General features: G+C 39.6%; 1 protein-coding gene across 1 annotated transcript in view; it reads left to right on the forward strand.

Moving 5' to 3' along the window:
- Window positions 1–756: 756 nt before the first annotated feature.
- The window catches only part of SHISA9 (shisa family member 9), a 196749-nt gene continuing 174926 nt past the window's right edge, over window positions 757–22579 (forward strand). Inside the window, 4 exon segments of the mRNA XM_080383438.1 lie at window positions 757–1725; window positions 1727–1747; window positions 1749–2365; window positions 9578–9705. Coding sequence (XP_080239564.1) covers window positions 859–1725; window positions 1727–1747; window positions 1749–2365; window positions 9578–9705 — 1633 coding nt within the window. The 5' untranslated portion in view covers window positions 757–858.

A 22579-nucleotide genomic window follows, 5' to 3' on the forward strand; every position in this document is an offset into this window, starting at 1 on the left:
CCTGCAAGGCTGCAGTGAGGCCATCGCACCCATGACCCCGAGGCTGAGGGAAGCTGCTTGAAGCACAAGCCCGCACTGCTAAATCATGCCATAATGGGCTTTTTTCCTACATTTGGTGGCAGCATAGTATTCAGGATAGTATTATCACTACTTGTGCAGGTTACTGTCAAGCCAAAAGACGGAGACGAGTGGGTTAAACGGCAGGGATGGGGAGTGAATCGCTAAAAAGTCTTTCCCAGAGTCAGTTCGTTGTTTGGGGGAAGTTATTTGAATTCTGTGTCTCTCAAACAACCCGCAGCCTCGCAGTGTCCTCTGGAACCAGCCTGACTGACATTATAACAAGATTTTTAAATAAATGATGTGCTGGGGCAGCTCGTGTTTGGCAGACATAAAGGCAGCCCCGCTCCGAAGAGTGCCGCGCAAGTAGCGCGGTACCTGTGCGCAGTGCGCGGGGCGAGGGCAGCGCCCGCTCCCGCCCATGGTTTAGCGGAGGTGCGGCCCCATGGAGGCCGCTCCCGCCCTGGCCTCACAGGTAAGCGGATCAGCGGGCAGCGCTGGCCTCTGAGGGGAGCGGCCGACAGGAGACGGAGCGCCCTACTCGCCGGGGCAGCGGCGCCCCGCTTTCCCCCCCTCCCCAGGGCGCCAGCCTCAGGCCGCGGGGGCGGTGCGGGGTCGGGGCCGCCTGGCGCCCCCGCTCAGCCTCCCCCGCCCTGGCCGGGCGCCCGGCCGGCGCGCGCTGCCCGTTATCCCCCTCAGCGCGGCGCGCGCGGAGGGGAGGGGACGAGGAGGCGCACCCGCACTTTTGGAGAGGCACCTGTGGGGAGCGCCCGCCTGGGCGGGAAGTCTCTTATGTAAGGGATGGCGGGGAGCGGGGCCGGCCCCGCGGCGGGGCTGAGGGGGGCGAGGTGGGAGCCGGCTTCCGCGGCGGGGCTGAGAGGGGTGGGGGAGAGCCCCACAGAGGGGCTGCTCGGGAGGGGGAGGCCGCCGGCCCCTCAGAGGGGCTGCTGCGGGGAGGGCGGGGGGGGGGGCTTCGGAGAGGGGGGCTGGGGGCCGGAGGGGTGGCAGGCCGGCGCGCAGCCTCCCGCGGAGGACGGGCTGAGCTCGCCGGGCCGCCTCGCCCTCGCTGCCACCCGCACGCTGCCCGCCAAGGCGGATTTCCCCCTCGCGGCAGCGCTTCCCCGCCAGCTGGATGCCGCGGCGGGTCCGTCCAGCCGGCCGCGCTCTGCCCTGGCAGCTGTCGCCTCCCGCGGGCTCGCCCGGCTCCGGGCGGGGCTCGGCGAGCGCCGTGGCTGGCTGAGGGAGTTGTGCGAGAGACCGCGCCGGGCTCGGCGGGGGAGTGGAAGGTGGGTGCCCCCGGCGCTGCACGCTGGCACCAGGCAGCGCGGGGAGGCTGCTCGCTCGCCCTCTCCTCCTGCCCGCCCCTGCAGCGCGCTCGCCTCAGCCCTCCCGCCTCGTGGCCCCCTCCACGCCCCTCTCGCCGAGCCCTTTCTCCCCAGCCCGCCGCGCCGCGCGGTGCCCCGCACTCCCGCCGCCACCTCCACCCCTCGGTACTCCTCCTCCTCCTCCTCCTCCTCCTCCTCCTCCCTCTCCCGCGCGCTCCACAAGTGCCGCGCTCGCTCCTCCGGAGCGGAGCGGCGACGGACAGCGGCCACTGCCCGGGGGCGGCAGCCCCGGCCCGGCCCGCCCGGGGCTGTCCGTGGTGCTGAAGGCGAGCGCGGGCTGCGCGGACGCACGGCCCCTGACGGAGCCCCTTTATGTTCAGCTCCTGGCGCAGCGCAGCATCCAGCAGCTCGAGCGGCGGCGGCGGCGGCAGCATCGCTGAGCCGGGGCTGGGAGGCAGCATGGAAGGCTTTATTCGGCTGCTCTTCGGCTACTTGGTGGCGGACCTTCTCACGCTGGTGTGTCGGGCTCAGGAGAAAGCTGGCCAGCAGCTGGGGAGCTTCGTGGTACTCTCGGGAGGAAACCACTCCAGCCTTGGGGAACAGCTAGACCCCTCTGAACCACCTCCCACCCCGGACTTCTGCAGGGGCTACTTTGACGTGATGGGGCAGTGGGACCCCCCCTTTAACTGCAGCTCCGGGGAGTTCATCTTCTGCTGCGGCACTTGTGGCTTCAGGTTTTGCTGCAAGTTCAAGAAGACAAGGCTGGATCAAAGCACCTGCACAAACTATGAGACACCGTTGTGGATGAACACTGGGAAGCCTCCTTCCCGCATAGACGACCCTCTGCATGACCCTACCAGGGATAAAACCAACCTCATTGTCTACATTATCTGTGGGGTTGTGGCAGTCATGGTGCTGGTGGGGATCTTCACCAAACTAGGGCTGGAGAAGGCACACAGACCCCAGCGGGAGCACATGTCCAGGTAAGGCTGAGTGCCAGGCAGCGGGGTCCCCTTCCCCTCTACCTCCCCTTTCTACTCCTAAAGAGGAGAGAGGAGCCCATGTGTTCCTGTTAACAGACAACTCCTGGCAGGAGTTTGCTGCATTCCCTTGCAAGGCGACTGAGGGAGACCAACTTTGGTGAGCAGAGCTCCTGTGGTTCTCCAAGCTCTGGTTATCAAAGCACATGCATATTGAGGAAAACTACAAATAATTGTGGAGTCCACACAGACAGTAGTCCATTTTTATCTGCAGTGTCTGACCCTCTCCCCAACAAGACCCAGCAAGTGTTCCCTGATATACTGTGCATGAATAGGAAAACAAAAAAATCCTGAAACCAGCAGCACTGAATTATAGAAAGCCTGATAAGTTCCCTCTTCCAACTGTCTCAAAGCTTGGAAAATGTTTTTACTTCTCAACAGAAGGATGTAAACAAATGTCATCTCACCCTCCCTCTCCAGCTGCAAAACGGTTTTGGCAGGACCTTCCCTACTCCCCCAACCCTTGCAAGTGTGTGAGCTATTTGTGAAATTTCTAAGCTGTGAAAATGAGCCAGGGTGGAAGGGAAGAGGGAGACACAAGAAGGAAGAGCTATTGTAGAATTCGTTAATGTTTTTTCAGTTACTGTTGAGAGGTAAAAAATGGAATATGAAAGCCTTGTCTCATCTGTATATGTGTGTGTTATACCCTGTATCCACAGTGTAATGGCTGAGTTATATCAAAAAGAATATCCCCCACCTAGAGTTAGGCATGCTGTGTGCCATCTACTCCAGATATGGCTGCCTAGTGGTGGATAGGCAGGTTGGCAACTCAGGACAGAGCCCAATGGCTTTAACCACACATTCCAAACCCAGACTGTCACAGCAGTTCAAAATCAAGGCATAACACATTTGTCAAGTTTGCAGTCTGTCTGATTCTTTATGCTAATCCCAGGCACATGAAAGTAAAGCAGATGGGGGAAAGGCATTAAAAAAGGCAAACAGCTCCATTAAAGAGTCTAAATAGATTCCAGCATATTGGGCAACTTTAGTGATGAAATGCAATTAAAAGGATACCTTCTACTGGACGTGCAGTGTGGCAGAAAGCTTCCTCTTGCCCTGACTGGTAATGGTGTAGTTCACAATCTTTGAAGCTGAGATGAAGAGTCATCCTTTGAAAGACAGTCCAAGAGATCAACTCAACACCTGAAGCCTTATTTTTTACTGAAGTTTCTGCATGACTTTTTGATTAAGTGCTTATCCTGAAATGAACAGAGGAAGCCACAAAAATACGCCTGCAAATGCATCACCAGTTCACTAGCAATTATTTGCTATTTATAAACTGGCTGATATGGATACGATTTCACTACCAAGGAACAAAGCACATTGCAGAAATTTTAGTCAACATTATGTGTCAGTGATACTTCTGCAAAGATAGTTTTTGTTGAGCAAGGTATAATAATCCTTTAGACATGTGGAATATTTTCACATTTTCTCACTAAACTGAGAAAAAGAATATATGGGTCCCAATTTCCTTTTAAAATCTCACTCTTAAAATACAGAGCTTGTTTGGAAAAAGCTCTTCCTTGCATTAGCCTCCTTCTGTAGTCTCTTCATGCAGGGAAAAAGGCAGGGCTCGTAACAGTTACAAAACCCACAACAGAGTGAAGTTGTAGCCATCTCTGCTTATATATAGATTAAATAAGTCCTATTTCTACTCGTAGAAATATTTGTTATCTAAAGGACAGGTGTGAAGTATTCTGAAATGATATTCTGTCTTAGTTTATGGAAATAGAGTTATAGGGGATTGGAAAATCATTCTGAAATCCTTCAGTCATGTATGCATAAAGATTAGGTTTCTGAAGTGGTTTTTAAAAAAGGTCGTCTGTTACTCTGATTACTTAACAGTGTCTGAGATCTTGTACTTTTCTTGCCATGATAACGTTCAAGTCAGGATTATATAGAAACTTGGAAAGTCATGATCACATGGAAAAACAGTCACCCACTCAGTACACATAATAGCTAGTCATGTTCTGAAAAAGCAGCGCTATAGCTTTTTTTTTTTTTTAAAAAAAGTTCTCACACTCTCTTACAGCTGTGGGGTGGGCTTACCATTAATTTGAAAAGGAATTAGATTTGTAAATCCCTTCGACAAACTAAAAATCTGTTCATTGAGTGAAGAATCGAAGTAACCTCTCTGTCCTCAAATGTGTGTTTAACTAAAATATTACATCCTAGCTCATTTTACACAACTGTGTAAAAAAAGGCTTCAACGCTTAAGAAATAAATAATTTCTGTTTAAACAGTTAATAGTATGAACAATTAAAATATGTAGCTCATATTCCTATTCACCTTATTTTATAACACTCATCGCTACAATATCAAAAAGCAAACCCAAAAAGAACACCTCCTATGTTTTTTTCCTGTACTAAACCTTATTAATAAGCAAAAGTATAATGTATTGGGAGTGTTAGGTAGGCCAAACTAAAAGTACCAAGTGTTACTCCATTTTTGCTGGCAGCAAGAAACACACAGAGGCTGATTTGTCATCTATTTCCTTAGTTAAGATTGTCTTCTCACCCCTTCCTAGCCAATGGCTACATGAAACACTTGAATCCTCTTCATTCCTATGAACAAATTCACCTATGGAAGGGATGGTACTGCTTATCAAAAAAGACAATGCATAATATAAACTGATATTTTTTTATGAGAGCTTATTTATTTTTTAGAAAGTGAACAGAATTTACTGGTGTAAATTGTATATTCCCATTTTTGATTTACTAATATTTTTTAAAATATGAACAGAGACCTGACACATGGGAATGAGAACACTGACTTATAAATAGGAAGCAAAACTGTGCCGCACTTATTAATTCCTTGCATTATTTCATCTTGCAGTCAGTGGATCTGCTGTTGAAGTAAGACACTGGTGTGTGTAAGAGTGGTACAATGTTAATAAAGGAAACTTCACAGGCTTGGTGAGTGTAGTTTCTATACACTTGCCTTTCATTATTTTTTGTTTACTGTTATAACAAAACAAACCGAGACAACTCCATTAATTTCACTGAATTTTCCTGAAATATTTGACAATGAAAAAGCATTGTGGAAACTTATTTGGTGAAAACAATCCATAGGAAAAAAGTACTTATTGGGCAAGTCCTTTTAGGAAAAAGGAGTCAAAGTGTCCTTTTTTAGAGAGCTTGTTACTTCCTTTTGTTTTGAGAAAAAAGGCCAAGTGTGGCACTGTTCACATTTTCTCTATTGTTAGATGAGTGTTTTTCAGTATAAAACACTCTTACTGCTGGCATGGAACTGTAAATCTGGAAGATGAAATGGAGAGGAGAGTACAGTACTAACTGTACATGGCATATTTCACTATAGACATCATATGATAGTGTTTTGTTCATATAATTTTCCTGGTTTTTAAATTTGTTATTTGACATTGAAAGGAGATAAATATTCTCTTCAGCTATAGTGTCCAAGAACTAAGCAGTAATGGTAGTACCAAACAGAGTAACTCTTACTTCACCCTCCTGCTTTCTAGGAGAGTAAGGGATTAAGATGGTGTATGTTTTCAGATATGGCAAAGCAAATGAATGTGGCAGTATTGTGCCTAAAAGGAGACAGAATTGATCTGTCTCCTGAAGCAGACCTAGAAGCTCCGTTAGGCATATGAGGGCAGCATGTTCTTGCTGCTAAAGACTACATCAGTGAGACTTCCAGGCTCCATCAGTTAAAGTGGAGAATCCTCGGTTGAAAATGAGTAGAAAAGAGAAAAGCTTTACTTCTCTTAAGGGGGAGATTTTTCTGTAAACAATACCACCTTTGTCTTCTTCCCTAATCCTTGTGGAGAATGTGCAAACAAACCAAGAACTGAAAGGACAATATTTACAGTCATGCTCAGATGCTATAGCTCCTGTTTTTCTGAAGCAGTGCTTCTGACACTGTTAACAGCCTTCCAAATATTGTGAACCATCTGAGCTCTTCTTCCGTGCTGAGCTCATGAGTCAAGTCTTCTGTTGATCATTCAAAAGGCACATACCTGGGGCCAAAAATAGTCTGACTTGCCAAAATCCTGAATCCTAAGTGTGAAATTATTTCCCTTACGGGTTTTGACCCAGTTTTGGAGGCAAAACATGACAAGTGACCTTTCATGGAATAACCTGCATTTCAGCTTCTTCAAGCTTGTACCCATAAGAGAAATGCCTGGCTCCACGTGCTTTATAACACCCAAAGTAGCATTACATATCCAAAGAGAAAAATCCTATGGCAAGAAAAATGCTGAAGTTTTGTGATACTTGATAGTTCTGGGCCATGAGCTCCTAGGTAGGTAACATTTCTCCACTTTTGTAATGCTGCAATCAATATCAATACACAGGACCTAATGATATCACCACCTGATTAGAAGGTTATCTTGTATTTTGCATTTCCTTACAAAATTATTCAGTATAGCAAAGGTGTAGATAAAGACCCTCTAGGTATATATAATTTTTCAATAGGACCCACTAACAATTCCTTCAGATAATGCACAAAATCTATATGATGATATTCAGGTGAGACAAATGCATGAAGGTATTATAGGAGTCTGTTGGCCTATGTGGAATTTTTTGAAACAAACGTCTGTTCAAGGATTTTGTCGCATACTAGGGCACAAACCTCCCTTTATCCATTTCATTATATGGGTAGATCCCTAAAAGAACAAAGTGCGGGTACAGTATTTCCTTTGTACTTAAGTGATATACAAACTGCTACACATTTTTAACTCTCCCTGACATCAGTGGAAGATAAGGACAAGCTCTTTGTTATATGAACTGCTCTGCCCTGAGACGATTATACAACTTTGACTAACAAAGTATAAAGATAGGTGCTGTGCTGTTAAAAATAGAACTTGATGGTGAATAGTTCCTTTTTTCTTAATATAGCGGGAATCGGACAGTTAATTCCTTAAAACCCCTTGGAAAAAAAGCCACCCTAAAATGGTAGAAAACTCGACAATTTCACAGACAGGCAGTAGTTAATCTGCTACCATACGGGGTGTTATTTAAAGTCTACAGTGAACAATATTTACCTTCAGATTAAGGGCAATGAGGAAAGCACTTTTGAAAACCCGCTCTCACAAAGTTGGGAAATGCTAATCTGTGTATTACAAGATCTCACACTTTCAACTCCCACGTTGTAGTCAGGAACTTTGATTTGCTTTTCTTCCCTTCCCAGAAATGTGTCCGGCTGCTTCTGGAATTAGAATTAATATTGATGTCAATAACTTCCTTTGTATAGAGACATATTTGCGTAAATTGACTAAGTATTAATGGTTTTGGTCCCCACTTTTTTTCAGCTGTGTTTTGCAATATAATGCTTTCCTTTTGCATCATTTTCTACATACCTTTGTGAGGTCTCATCTATTGAATTCTTACTATTCTGCTATGTAGGCCAGCTCTGCTATTTCTGCTAATATAAGCATTGCTTCAAATGGGAGCATTGCTCTGATACCATTAATCATTTGGTTACTGTCTTCTGACCTTTTACAGTATCAACAGAATATTCTGTAACACGTTGATCACAACTGTAACTAATATTTTAATAACATAATGCCTAGCCATAAACACAGTGAAACATCAGTATCATTCAGCTGTGTACCAAAGCAATGTTCCTGCAATCTGAAAGCAAGATCCAGTTGTGGATTCCTCTCTGTCTGTAACTTAAACTAATTTTAAGTATTTAAAAGTACAGTGCTTCTTGATCAAGAAGTAATCATGGCACAGGAATACAGTGGAGGAGCTAGACTGCACTTGCTATGGCTTTCACCAGTGAATGTGCTTATATTTTTTTTTTTATTTATTAGTTTATAAACTAGTCTTCCTTGATGCAGTATCTGGGACACTACATGTAATTTTGCAGAAAATTAAACTAAACCGGGCAAAGTGCCCAGAAGATGCATCCATTCCCTTTAAAAAAAATCACTCAAGGGGTCTAAAAATTAAAACTAGTAAAACAGAAAGGAGGCAAATAATAGCCAGTGATGCATTGACCTGAATAGAAAAGATTTGCACTGAACTCTGAAGACACTGGTAACACACAGCATAGCTTTCCTTTGCCTAAGGCAACAGCTTCTGCAGGTGGGCCAATTGTTTTGTATGGCACAGTAGTTCAGCAGGTAGAGATATGGCATATACCTAAGGGCTAATCCTGCTCCTACAGAAGTCAATGGTAAAACTCCATAGCTCAGAATCACAGAGAAAGTTAGTTGTTGCCATGCTGAGAGTTTCAGAGCTTAAAACTCAGTCACTAACTTGATCTGCAGGGCTAATACAGGTGTGTGTGCTTATCTGTATGCCTGGCACTCAGCAGTACACTCGACAGTGAAACTAGTTCTTAGAAAATACACCAAACTAGGATGACTCTGTCTCTTTCAGAGATAGTTACTGCCTGCAGCAATGCAGGAAAGGTCCACAACCAACATCAGGTTGGGCCTGGCCTAATTGTTAGGAATCCTTTTGCTTGCTCCCTCTTTGCTAGCATAAAACTTTAATCCTGTTTCTGAACTGGCTTCAAAGCAGCAGTACAAACTTTGCTCCATCTTAATGACTAGGACACTCAGAGAACTTAGAAAAGATATATTTGATCTCCTCTTCTGGATGGGAAAAGCTTAAAGCCCTGACCATGAAGAGAGCTATGCCTACTGGGTTTCTACCTGAAAATCATACGACCTTTCAACTTTGGTGACATTTTTGAATGAAAATGGCCAAGACCACTGTGTTGTGTTATGCTCTGTGCAAAGGCATGTGTGAGAATTTACTTTGACAAGCCCTGCTGGTAATCTAGGTGTGAAGTTAAAGGGTTTGTGAAAGCTATAGACAGGGGCTAGGTGCTGAGGTGCTGAGCTTAACCAAGATGGAAACATTACTGAGCACATGCTGTAGCAGAAATCTGCAAGTCTCAGCAAGCTTAGATTATGTTCCTACAAAGCCAAGACAACTAAAGAGCTTAATGTGTTTCTGTGTATTACTGCTAGCATGCTGTCTAAGGCAACCTAAAAAGAGCCTTAGGTGCGAAGTCTCACAATGCATCTGATTCCCTGATTTTGCTGTGAATGGAGCTGGTCTCTCCAGCAGACGTTACAACAGACAGCATCTCAAACAAACAAACAAACAAAAATTGGAATGTATTGGTAATGCCTTACAGATTTTGCAGGTTCATTCTGGTTTGTTTGGTTTTCAGGGCTCTTGCTGATGTTATGCGACCTCAAGGTCCTTGTACAACAGATCATATGGAAAGAGATCTAAACATTGTAGTGCATGTGCAACATTATGAAAACATGGAGACGAGACCTCCTCCAAATAATTTACGTAAGTAACATTATAACTTTATCAGTATCTTGAATGCTGGCATAAAATTAACATTATGAAACAAGTATTGCTGGATGTCAAATGACGGTTGATAGTACATGGGTTCTTGCAAATTAGAAATATTCTTTATTTCAGAATTAGAAACATTTAGGATTTCCTAGTGCAAATAGGGTAACACTAAGAGAAAGCCATTTTGAATAGAAAAATTACTTATTGTATTTATTTTTAATTAGTTGTCTTGGTTGACTAATATTAGGTTTGTATCTTTGTCTCCTACCTGGTGTTTTTGCACAGCACATCAAGCTATGCTTTATTCTATGTTTTGCTATACTAAAATACAAATAGTTAAACTTACATCAAGATTTGGCAAGGTGTTACACAGGGCTATAACATCTAGTAAGAAATGGTCTCATTAGGCTGTTGTATCATCTCCACTAGTAAAACAGTTAAACACTTTCCTGGAGAGCATCAGGTTGTGTGTGGTTTTCACTTTCTAATTTTTTTTCTCTCTAAGGGAAAAGGGAAAGGTATATTATTATTTGAAGTTTTAAATAATATTTTTGTTCTATATCTGCTCTTACATGTTTATGTTATTGAAGGAGAGGAAAAAGTGCACCTTGGAGCTTCAGAGGAAATACGGTCACATTTCAGGTGATTCTGAAGTCCTAGGAAACTTATTTCTCAGTCTTGTATTAGACCAGAGTACAGCTCTTTCTCATGCTCAGATACATTTTCCTTTTATAATGAACAGTTCTACTGCATTTTAATTTGGATATATATTTATGTACTTTATATTTATCCGTATCTTATATATCTATACACATATATAGATATATATACATGCATACAAATAATAGATAATATATTTACAAATTTAAGTTCAATGTATTTATAAGAGAAAAGGGGATAATTCAGGAAGGTTTAGATTGTTAGGCAGTGGATGGCTTTATTCTGTGCTGTAGATCAACATTGATGTGCATTTTACTGCAAATATACTTTTACTGCATTGGTATTTGCATTTTGAGACATTTAAAGTATATGCACTGGTCTTATCTTTCTGTAACTATAGAAAGCAGAAAATTTGCTTATATTTGGACAAAGAACAAGTTTTATTTGGATTGCACGGCACAGTTATTGTAAGATTTTACTGCTTTCTTTTGGGGGAAGGGTGTAAAAACAATGGGAGAAAGAGCAGATTCATATGCTGCGTGCACTCCTGCTACTTGTTTGTGGTAGAAGCTGACTGTGATTTCTTATGCGCATTGTTACAGAGTACTAGGAGAGAATTAAAGCCGTGACCTCTAATAAAGATACCACATATAGTGAAGTGTGACACCTAATCTGTCTGCACTGCTCTACAGCAAAGTACTTCCACCTGGGCCTATGCAGTTCTATACTGCAGAGGGGGAAGTACATACATACTGCAGCATTACATCCCTAACTGTATAAAAACACACCACCTCTGGACTTCTGAAGGCTTAGGAAGGATGGCAATATGCACTGTATCTCTCTTTTCTCTGTGTATTAGTTCTTTGCTGATCTCTGATCCCTCCTGTGACCATGTTTTCAAGAAGAAAGATGCCAGATTGTAAGGAAGTTAGGGTACAATCTCATATGTGAAATGTTTATTCAGAATCCCAGTTAATGAAGGAGCCAGAAAGTAAAGAGATTCTTAGTGCATTGATTGTATTGAGATTTTTGTAATCATCACAATGAGATATTTTGCTTAAAACTCTTTGTATACTGCAATATATGACATAACACAGCAGGTTTTTAAAACTCATTGTTTCTTGGATTTGAATTCAGATTTAAGCCTTGCTTCTACAAACTCTTGCATATAAATGCAACTCAGAGCCACACAGTTACTGCATCAGGGAAGAAAAAAAATACATTTGATAATATCTTAGGGTCTTGGCTTATGATGACCCCAAACACCTGTACCACCTCTGTCTCAGAATTTGGCCCTCTGGCACAGATGGAAGAATTACGTGTGAAACAGCTCTTGCATCACTGCAATGTACAACATAGAAGCACTACTGCTACTTTGGAGCTATCTTAATCCATCGGGTAATGAATAAGGGCAGTCCCAAGACTGCTTCACGTGCAGCTCAGGCATTCCTGCTACAGATGGAAACTTCACAAGCAAGCAGCTACAATGGTAGCTGGTTCATTCTCTAATCAACATTATGGATTAAGTCAATCAATTTTAGATTGTTCAATGCAGACCTTCAAGTGGTGCAATTACTCAAGGCATCCTATAACCTATATTACATATGTTTACTTCATAGTGAGTAGATCATTATTCTGTATTTGTTGCCATTATATTCCCTCATAAACTCATCTAAAACCTGACTAAATTACCTACTAGATTTAGTCTGAACATCACAAATGATTAAAGTCTGTTGAGAGCATGTGCATTTATGGTGCAGAAAAAAAGCTTTATAAAGAAAAATTACTAAGACATATTTTCCAAGTCCAGTATCTTAGCAATTTGAAACTTTATAGTGGAGCTCTGAAACACTACAAGAGTGGATACTACTTGCAGATACTTGGCAGTGCAGTATTACCTACTACTAGTGCTGAAAAAGTGACAGGCTTTTTTGGGTATTTTTACAAGGAAATAAATCAGAATGAATTACAGCTTTTGTCGAAATTCTATTCCAGGTATTTACTTACGCAGAGAAAATGAAATGGTACAAAATTATAGCATCAGACACTTTGATAGGTATTTTATAAGTTTCTAAGTTACCACTTTCTATCTACTAGCCATCTCAAAATGAGATTTAAGAAATTGTGACTGATGTACTTTTCACATTGGTCCATAGATATGAAGAGGGCAGAAGGAATTTCTTAGGCATTTGTACCCCTTCCATATTGTGCCTTTTAGAATACTGAAGACAAACTATTGAAGGCCAAACATTATTAACAATGTCCTAATTTGCATGTTCATTTTCCCTTCCTGCCCTGTTGAAAACATTTTGCTGATGCTGCCAACCCATTCTGAAAGTGTTTTATGAAGGGAAGCTCTGTCAAAAGGACAAATTTCGCACGATCTCTGACACTGAAGATGAGTGTGTTTTTGTTTCTGGACTGTTTGTTACCAGAGGACAAAGATTTCCTGAGTTGCCTGCAGCTAGCACAGCTATTTGCCAAAACTAACACTAATGGAAGGCCAGAAGTAGAGATCCCTTTTCAGTGTCCTGCAGTTTACTCAGTTTCTTGTCCCTTCTTTTCTGATACTCAGAAAATAATAGATGTATCAGAGGTTCTGGAAAAACAGATTTTTTTTTAATTTGCCCATGTGAACCCAGACAACCTAGATGCTTTTTAGTAAAAGCTATTTTGTCCTTAGTTGTTGCTGGTTGTCATAATTTTCTTCTAGTACTGTGCTTTATTTAGTATTACTTTTCTATTACTTCCCTTCATTCAGAGACATTAGAATGTAGTGGTGCTTTGTAAACAGGTAGCAGGTATCTACCAAGAATCACAGCATTTAAGTTTTCTAAGACAAAATGTTAAATAAAATTAAATGAAGAAGAGAAACCCAGGACATTTAAAAGTTATATTAAAAACATAGAATCAAAACCAAACCTTCCTGCAGAATTTGAGTTTTGTTCATCTCCGACTTTCATAAATCTTAGGAAAGCAATAGCGTTCAGTATTTTCTGTTTTCTTTTTTTTTTTTTCTTTCTACTTATTGTGATAGAAGCAATTTATTTAACTTGTTTGGATTATAATACTGGTGCAGTGGGAGTTAGGAGGCTTTGTAGCTACATCCTCATTTCTGAAAAGTGATTACTGCTATTATTTCTAATTATGATATCTATGATAGCTATCTATGATAGCAGAGTGAAACAAATACTTAAGTTAGTGCAATACACAGTCACTTTTCCTAATGATCAGTAAAAGATGTTACTCTCTTCTCATTAATAACAAGCCTTGCACTAGTATATTTAAGGCATTTATGCAGACTCCCAAGATAAAGGTAATACTAAAGGGAAGCCAGCTCCAGATTAAGGAGGTTTTCAGGTGAAAAATGCTAGCTTTTAGTTAGTTTGCCTTGTATGGATTGTTTCTTCATTTTATATTTAACATTAAAAAAAGAGAAATGAATTGCAAACACACCATTCAAGGAAGTGTTGCACTGTATCAAATGATCAGTTTTAATACTGGCCAAGGATTTGCAGCACGTGATTAAAATGACTTTTTCTCTTCTTAATTATATGCAAGAGAATAATGTGTTTGCTGCTGTATTTGATTGTCAGTTGTCCTGGATACTTACTGACTACAAATGCTAATGCTAAAAACAAAGCTAAGACATTTCTGTAACTGGTGCCTTATGATAAGTTAACTTTTGTTATTTCTTTGTTTATGTGTTGCTACAGTAGGCATTTAAGAAGTTCTTGCATATTAGAATAAGTGTTCTATATTGCATATTCCCATGCTTTCCCCCATTTCTGTAAATAGAAGCTCAGCCTCTGTTTTCCAGTGAAACTGTCACTAGTTTTGACACTGTGAAAATGCAGTTAGAATTTGCAAGAATTTTTCTTTCATCCCTAGTGAATATGCTTTTTGTTGTTGAACGCAGTGGTCTTTGTCAAACTAATTATTTTTATGTTTAACATACATAAACATGATTATATCAGATGATTCACTGTTATTGCATTGCCTGAATGTAATTCCTACTGTTGCTTGTGGGAAATAAGCATACAGCCATATTAGGTGACTTTAGCAAAGAGAAGTACTATTCTTTGAAATGCAAAGCTCTTGAAGTATATAAAACATGATAATTAATTTACTTACACAGTAACTGTTGGACAATGAATTACAGAGCATTGAGGAAGTAGTCCTTGAAAATGTGCAGGTATTACTGTAACAATAAGCTTCTGGTGGCAGAGACCTTGACTCTACCTTGTGCGGACAGAGAAGTGCAAAATCCGAAGGACTGAGCAAATAATTGTGTGTTTGACCTCATTGGTATCTAGGTTGTTTGGTTATGGTAAAATGCTTTTTTTAGGCCTGGCTACATGCACAGGTCTAGCCCAGAGGAATTGGACTATGTTCTTCCTAAACTTTAATTGGCTGCTCACCTCCTTACTTGGAAGGACAAAGTACAGGCAGAACAGCTGAGCTGTAGACAGGGTTCCATGTTTTATGAGGAAAAGATGGAGAACACTAATAAGTCCTCAGCCAAGAAAAAGGTAGTTTCAGTACAGTGACAGAAGAAGTGCTGCTGATGGAGTGCTCTGAAATGGTGAAGAATGAGGGAGAATAAAATGGTTAGCTTAATTGCAGGATGTACTTAGTCTGCAAGACACTACAGCGCTACGACAGAGGGAAGGGACTGCAGTCAGTAACTATTGGGAATTTGTTTCCATTTAAAGCCTTATTGTTCACTGCCAGTATGCAAAAGCTCATTTTACTGAGGTTTCTATGATCTATCCAGAAACCACTTGACAGTATTCAAAAGAATTGGATAATTCAGATTAAATTCCTAAGCTAAAAGCTAGTAGTCTTAACTCTGGGAGAGGGCTGCTTTCTACATTTTAGTTGTAATATACAAGGAGGACAAATTCCACATTTAAATTACACACTTTACAAAACTAATCATCCAAGGAAAAGCCCACACTACCATCACCAGCCATGTCAAAAGAAATGTTGTATTTTTAAAATACAATTTATGTTTGAGGTTAAAAGCTGCAAGCTGCTTTGTCACAGCTACCTTGTGACCACTTTTTAAACCACTTTAAATTAATTTCTAGATACCAACTTCAACTGAAATTATGCTACCAGTAGAACTTCATAGCATTAGCAAATTGATGATAGAACTTTTGTTAATATAATTACAGAAGTAGCAATGCATTTCAGAGCTCCAAAGCTTCCATGCTGGAGACAAAAGTTCCTGTATAAACTTAGTCTGAAGATGCATTTCTCTTGCAACTCAGTCAATGTAAGACAGTAATGTTTAATCAGTTCTGAACGTGTGTTTAGCCTCACAATCATTAATATAAAAAATGTTTCTAATTTACATTCAGATTTTAATTCAGATGCATGATGCTGATTTATGACAAGATGCTATGAAACTTCTTGAAACACCGATGAGTATTTTCAAGGAAGTTAATTGCAACCTGAGTGTGGGAGCTTCTGAGTTTAGGAATGACAAAAAGTAAATCAAATGGAATACCTTATTTGTCATTGACTGTCGTATATTTAATCCATTAATTTTTTTTAGAAAACAGGATGATTTTGAAAATGTTAATGTATGCCATACACAACAGCTTTTTATTCATAACTACACCAGTCTTTACCAAGTGTAATATGTCAGAACACTAGCAATGATCTTACCATACAATTAATTCCATGCCTTTGGAATCATCCTGTTGGCTTAATCTGGCAAATGAAAAAAATCTAAAGCAAATAGTAAACACAAAATTTTGCACGAACAAGGATTGAGGGTTTGCATCCTGGGTCTATAATCAAATGAAACTATGAACTTAACATCATTATGTATGCTCAGTGGGTCTCTTCTTTAGTCTAAAGTATTCCTTGTTAGATATGATTTTATTTGAAAGTCCATGAGAATGTTAGGCATCCTACCTGTGATTCTAGCCAGTGGGATATGTTTTGAACCATACTGGTTAGGTCTTCATAAGCTCTGCTCCATATAACCATTTCCATTAGTACTGAACAATGAAGATTTCTCTCTTTTTCATTTATTGTACAATAAGAACAATTAGATTAGATTACTGCCTTGCATCCTATCATTTACTTCTACTCAGCTTTTAATTCAGATAAATTTGACATATCTTAATAAAAATATTCATCAACGTAAAATGTATTTGGGAGAAATACAGTTAATCACTGACATTATCCTTTAGCAGCAATAATTAACATTATAGCAATAAAATTATTTAGAGTATGTTTTTGTACTTTATAATGTAGTTTAAAAGGGTGAATGATTATTTAATAAAATAAAAATTATTTTCATGACAGAAGAGATCATTGCTGTACTAGACTATTATATAGGCAGCTTTGAGTCACACAACAGCAGGCTTGAAGAGCATATATAAAGGACAAGACTCATTTTGCTGTCATTGGGGTGCAGGATAAAGCAGTTTGAAATGTTGCTCAATAGTACAGGAATGTATTTACCATCTACAAGATGAAAAGGTCAATATCTAAGTGTGGTATCTCTTTGGAAAACAGTTACGTGTTTCCCTTGTGATTCCACTTTTACTTCTGTAGTATCAGCATAATTATTTAATAACCATTTAGTACCACAGGTGTTTGTTATTAGATATTAATATGTCCTGTCATCACTCACCTGAAAACAAAGGTAATGCTTGGAAGAATAAGCATCCACTACTGTTCTAATACTTTGCAATCTTTTACTTTCTAATTTTTATTAATGAGGTGCTATTCCTATTATATACTAATCAATTTAATATCTAAAATTGTATTTTGTCTTTGGACAGGCACACTGAATAATAGTATTCTCAATGTTGAATAAAATCCAGTGCAAAATATTCCCTCTGTTAACCCCAACTGTCAGCAAGATCAATCATCAATGCTTCATGCCTGTCGCAATCTTTCATGTCACTGGGATTCTTGATGTCAAAAACTTGTATAGGGAACAATGCCAAACTAATATGAATCATGTCTGGAAAAAATATCCAAAACCAACAACACAGCCTTTTTATGATTGTATGCTGCCAGATTTTAGCTCCTTAAGATGAAGAGGATAGAGACTGAGATACCTTTTTGTTAATATGGCATGAGTCACCTCACTGAAAGGCAAACAAAAAATACCTTTTGCTTTCACTGTTGGTTTGCCAACACCATCACTCAGGCAAACTACACTTGCCTTTTCCATGCCTAAACAATATAGTTTTTAACTGTGGACTTAGAGCTTAATCATCTCTCTCAATCCATTAACTCCCACCCTCATATTTTGTCTTAAAAATCATAGATTTGTAACACAAAGGATAAAAACATCAATTCATTAATACATTAGTTTCTGTTAATGCATTCACGTGCAAGCATTAACTGTTACAAACTGATATATCGACAACAAATCTTAAACATTTTTTACCGCTCTGGCTGTGCAAAACTTTGATACTCTTTATTTTAGATGTTAAAATGCTCTTATTAGAAAGTTATTGTTTTGTAAAATTATTTCCCTCTTTATTTTTTATTCAGTCATACCAACTTTGCTAAGCAGAATCAGTGCAGTGATTACAAAATAAAGTAGACAAGGTTGGCTGCATACATTGGAAAGCTTATGAACACACATCTCAGTATTATGAGGCAATTGTGATATGCTATTTGGTGAGAGATATTTTCATGAATGTCAATCTACAGTTTCAATCACAAATGATTTTTAGTACCTTTGTTCTATGTTCTCTGCTTTACATCATAACTTTCCTTGAAATGTACACATCAGTCCTGACTCCAGTTTTATTATCATAAGGTAAAGTCAAGCAGGGAACTGAGTGTATTTAATATTTATGAAATAGCTTTGTTCATTTTTTATAATAGAAAAAAACAGTTGAAAAAAATTCTGGAACCATGATGCAAAACTACATTGCTAATAATTCCCAGATCATTACAATGCAGGTTTTAATGTTTTCTTAGGTATACTAACAAATTTAATCTTTAAGTTTTAGTTACCGTGTTTAAATAGCTTTTAAGAAACATTCAGTAGCATGTTTTTGTTTTTAACTCATAAATCTAAAAAACACATTCATGTACCCAGGCTTAAGCCTATAGCTATGCTTCTGAATCCGTAATGAATTTATAACATAATCCAAAATAATCCAATTGTCTTTTACCATCCATTCCTTACAAGTTAAAGGAAATGCACATTTAATAAATAGATATTTATACACACCCACAAGCATACAGAAAAGAGTGTGCATGACAAAATTTGGACACTTTTGGAGTTAGAAATGTTGATTGTTTAGCTGAAAGTGTCCACAATAAACTCAGCGTCTCAAACACAGATCTGTTTTTTATCCTGAAAAGTTTGTTCTCACAGTGTTAGTTTGCCTTTTACACGCTACAGCACTAGCTGGGACAAAAACTCCAGCCTTTCCCATGTAGACGTTGCTTTTCCAGGGCTAATCTGATCACTTCTTATCACTTTTGAACTGCTTTATTGCTTTCTCTTAACATATTCTCCATGCATACTAAACCTTGTGCTTCCTATTGCTGTCTTTTCTGCTGCCTGTAACAAACTGGTCCTCCATGACTACAAATACTGTTTCATGATGCTAGTTTTTGTTGGTTTAGTCAGCCATTCTGGACAACATATGAAAGAATATGACAACAGAGAAAACTGGCAAATATCTACCAACATTTCATCTTATCAGCAGAGTACCTTCAGCCATAAATTACAAAATGGTAGTGGATGCAATTCACAGGTGGGGGTAGGCACAGTTTCTGAGCCTTGCAAAAAAAGTAGCATTTTGACAGGACTTACAGTAATGACTAGTTTAAGCAAATTAGATTAAATTCTGATTGGTCAAAAGTCGTTAATAAAGCATTCACTGTCTTTAATGGCTCAAGGATTTTACCCAGGGGCACTACAACTCACTTAGGACTCATACATACCTTACTGAGGGGAATTATGGTTTTGTTATTAATTTTGAATAAGGAGAGAGATCAAGGCATATGCAGGAAGTTTGTCTTATGGCTTCGCAAAAAGACACGACACAGCTTAGGGAATTCAGTGCTGGAGAAGAAAAAATGCATGTTCATTGCCAAGACTAATAAAAGCTAGTCAGGGGAAGTGCAGTGAAAACTACCAAATAATTCACCAAATTAAAACCTCCTGAGAAGTGTTTTGAGAAGCCAGGATGCTAGAAGTCATTTCCAGCTAGACGTACTTCCCATTTTCGTTCTGGTTTCAGGAAAGTTTGGGAGTCTGCAAATGAAGAAAATGTCCGTACCCTTGGCACACAGGAGACAGGGAACCTTTTGTGCTCTTCTGCCATGCCCCTCCGCTTTGGCAGCACAGCTGCTGTAGTTGAACAACTGTTGTCACCCCCAGTATTCAGAACAAGCCTCTTGGAGGGCTTGTATGGATACTGAATTCTCAGCTGCTGAACCTTGGCACAAAACAGAATTGCAGGTGGCAGCTTTCACTTAACATAAGTGGTCTAAAAGGTCTCTAGAACCTTATGTGAGTAGAGCAACTGAGCACAGTGGAGAGTTGTTTCACTGAGGTCCTTCCAAGTATGGAGGGATCCAAGTCAGCACGTTTGCAAGGGAGTAGTTGGCCAAGAACAGGCTAACTGGTCTGCTACTCTGGCCGGGTGGGTCTGGCCTATGTAAAACAATATGCTTACATCATTTGGAAGGGAATCAATACATGAATTCTTGAGCATCCCTGTGTTAAAAAGAATGAGGCCTACTGACAGTATTTTATAAACAGCTTCCAAAAACGAAAAGTAGTCCTTTCAGCATCGTTCCTATCCAGGAGTTAAACTAAGGAAGCTGATGGTAGCTTATATATTTTTGCTCTTTCTTTTATACATCAGAGGACCAGAAGTAGTTGCTGTGCAATGTGCTCTCAGCAATTCCTGCTGGGGGCTGGGCTAAGAATTAGGAATGCATTTTTTTCCTAAAAGCTTTGCTCTACCTCATCGAATGACTAACTTTAGTTTAAATAATATATTTTGCATTTGTAATAATGGGTTAAACTATTTCTCATTTTTTCCAAAGCTGGAAGGTTGGAGAACTACATTTCTCCCATAGTAATCCAGATTCTTGTTTAAAGTTTAAAGTTAATTTCTGAAAAGCCAGCGATACTGTGAGGAAGTGTTCCTCACCCTTTGTCAAAACCAAACCTGACCACCATTTTGATTAGAATAGTTTCAAGTTTCTAGTTATACCTCCGTAGTTAAATTGCGATTAAATGCTTTACTTAGTTAAATGAACTTCTATAAGGATTTTTAAAGCAAAATCATTTACATTTATGATTGATTACTTCTTTCCCAGCATTTTAACACTTCAATTTTCTTTGGTTCCTGCTTTTCCTGCTTGCTTAAGGGCCTCCACTTAAGAAAAGAGGTCTGTGAAAAGGGATAGTTTCTCTCAGAAACAACTGGCCCCAGCAAAGATCTGCAAGAAACCACAGAAAATTGGAAAAAAAGCATGTACTCTGTAGGATAAGACATTTGCAGAAGGTTTTTGCATAGATATTTAACTAGAATAAAGATCTCTTTTAAGAGTTGTAATGAGCAAAATTAACTTAGAACAGCCATCTCTTTATTCTCTAGTATGTGTCTGGAGTTTATCTTGTGTCTGCAAGTTCTTGCATTGAAGTCAGTAAACTAAAATTTTACCTTGGGAGCCCAGTACATTATTCCTTAACCATGCAAAGATACAATTGTGATGATACAGAGGCCAGAGGCTAAGCCTGGGTAAAAATGTTTGTAGCAAAAGCAGTAACAATTACCAGAAAATTTTTAAATCTTGAAGATTATTAGAAGTAAAATTATTTATGCTTCCTTGAAGTTGTCCAAATCTTAGCAGATATAAGTATAAAACAGAGTATAAGTATATAAAATACAATTCATATTATTAAAGTAGCTCTTTCTTTGACTTGTTCATTATATTAATAATTTAATGTGCCCATCTAAGAATTACCTAACTCACTGATTCTTTTTCTGACTGGGATCCTACACCTCTTATAGAGAGGTTGAAATAACTATATGCAAATAGATTAGGCTTCTTTCCTCTCAGAGTAAGCAAATAAGAGAAAAAAACACCAGTGCTGCAGGATTCCTTTCAAGCGCATACAAATGATATATGTTATAATCAATGATCTTGCATTGTCATAATCTAGCATTTTAGAGCCATTAACATTTACTTGTGAAAATCTGTTTTGAAATATTTATTTGCAAGCTACACCTTATTTCCTAGGTGACACCGTTCTCACCATTTCTACAAATACAGAGACATAGTTGAAGATGTCTCTGGAACCAGAGACAAAGAGCTGGAGTTAGGCTGCAAAGCATGAATCACCTATCTGCTCTATGCATAGGAAAAGATTTCCAGATATCATAAGCGTCAAAATCACCCAAACATTTTTAGAAAGGAAGACAAGTTGTCCATGAAAATCTGGTCTCTGTAACTTAGTGCTTTACTCTGCTGAAATTGTCCACTGGAATAACACTAGATCTCCCCTTTTGTCTTTACCATCTCTCCGATCTGTTCATCAGGAAGAGGAAGGATTGTCCATCTCCACTCCAATCCCTCTGCATCTCAATAGCTCATACATGGTATCTCGGGTTCCTATTGTTTCTTGATTCGCCTGGACAAAGAATATCTCTGGCTTTTTCAGAGTTATCTATTCTGGTATACATACACTGACTGATCAGCAAACAGAACAAACCAAACAAACAGCTGTAGGGTTTGTACTTCTGTCTTTTGTCTCCATTCAGTCATTTGTTTTCCTAACAGCTGTAGAAACATCTCATCCTTGAGATCTCAAAAACACCAGAAAGGGCAAATGGGTTAAAAGTTACTAGAGGGAGTAACAGGTAGCTAGAAAAAAAATATTACATTAGCCTTGTTCTCTTTTAAGAACAATAAATCTAGAATTATTTACTGAGTGCAATACAATGCTACAGGTCATTGTTAGCACGAAATTTGGATCCATAAATTAAGTAAGTATTGAGATGCTGCTCTGAGAGTCTGTAATCATCAAATATGGAAATCTAGCCAGCAAAGGATGGGAATACCAGGAAAACAAAAAAAGAAGAATAATTTATGGCACATCCTCTTCCCTGTGGATCAAAGAAGTTATCTAGCAGGATGATGCCTGGTCTGTATTGTCTAAATTAATTCTGTAGGAAAGTCTGAAGGG

Source organism: Falco punctatus, assembly GCF_963210335.1.
Source record: "Falco punctatus genome assembly, chromosome: 4".
Lineage (NCBI taxonomy): Eukaryota > Metazoa > Chordata > Aves > Falconiformes > Falconidae > Falco > Falco punctatus.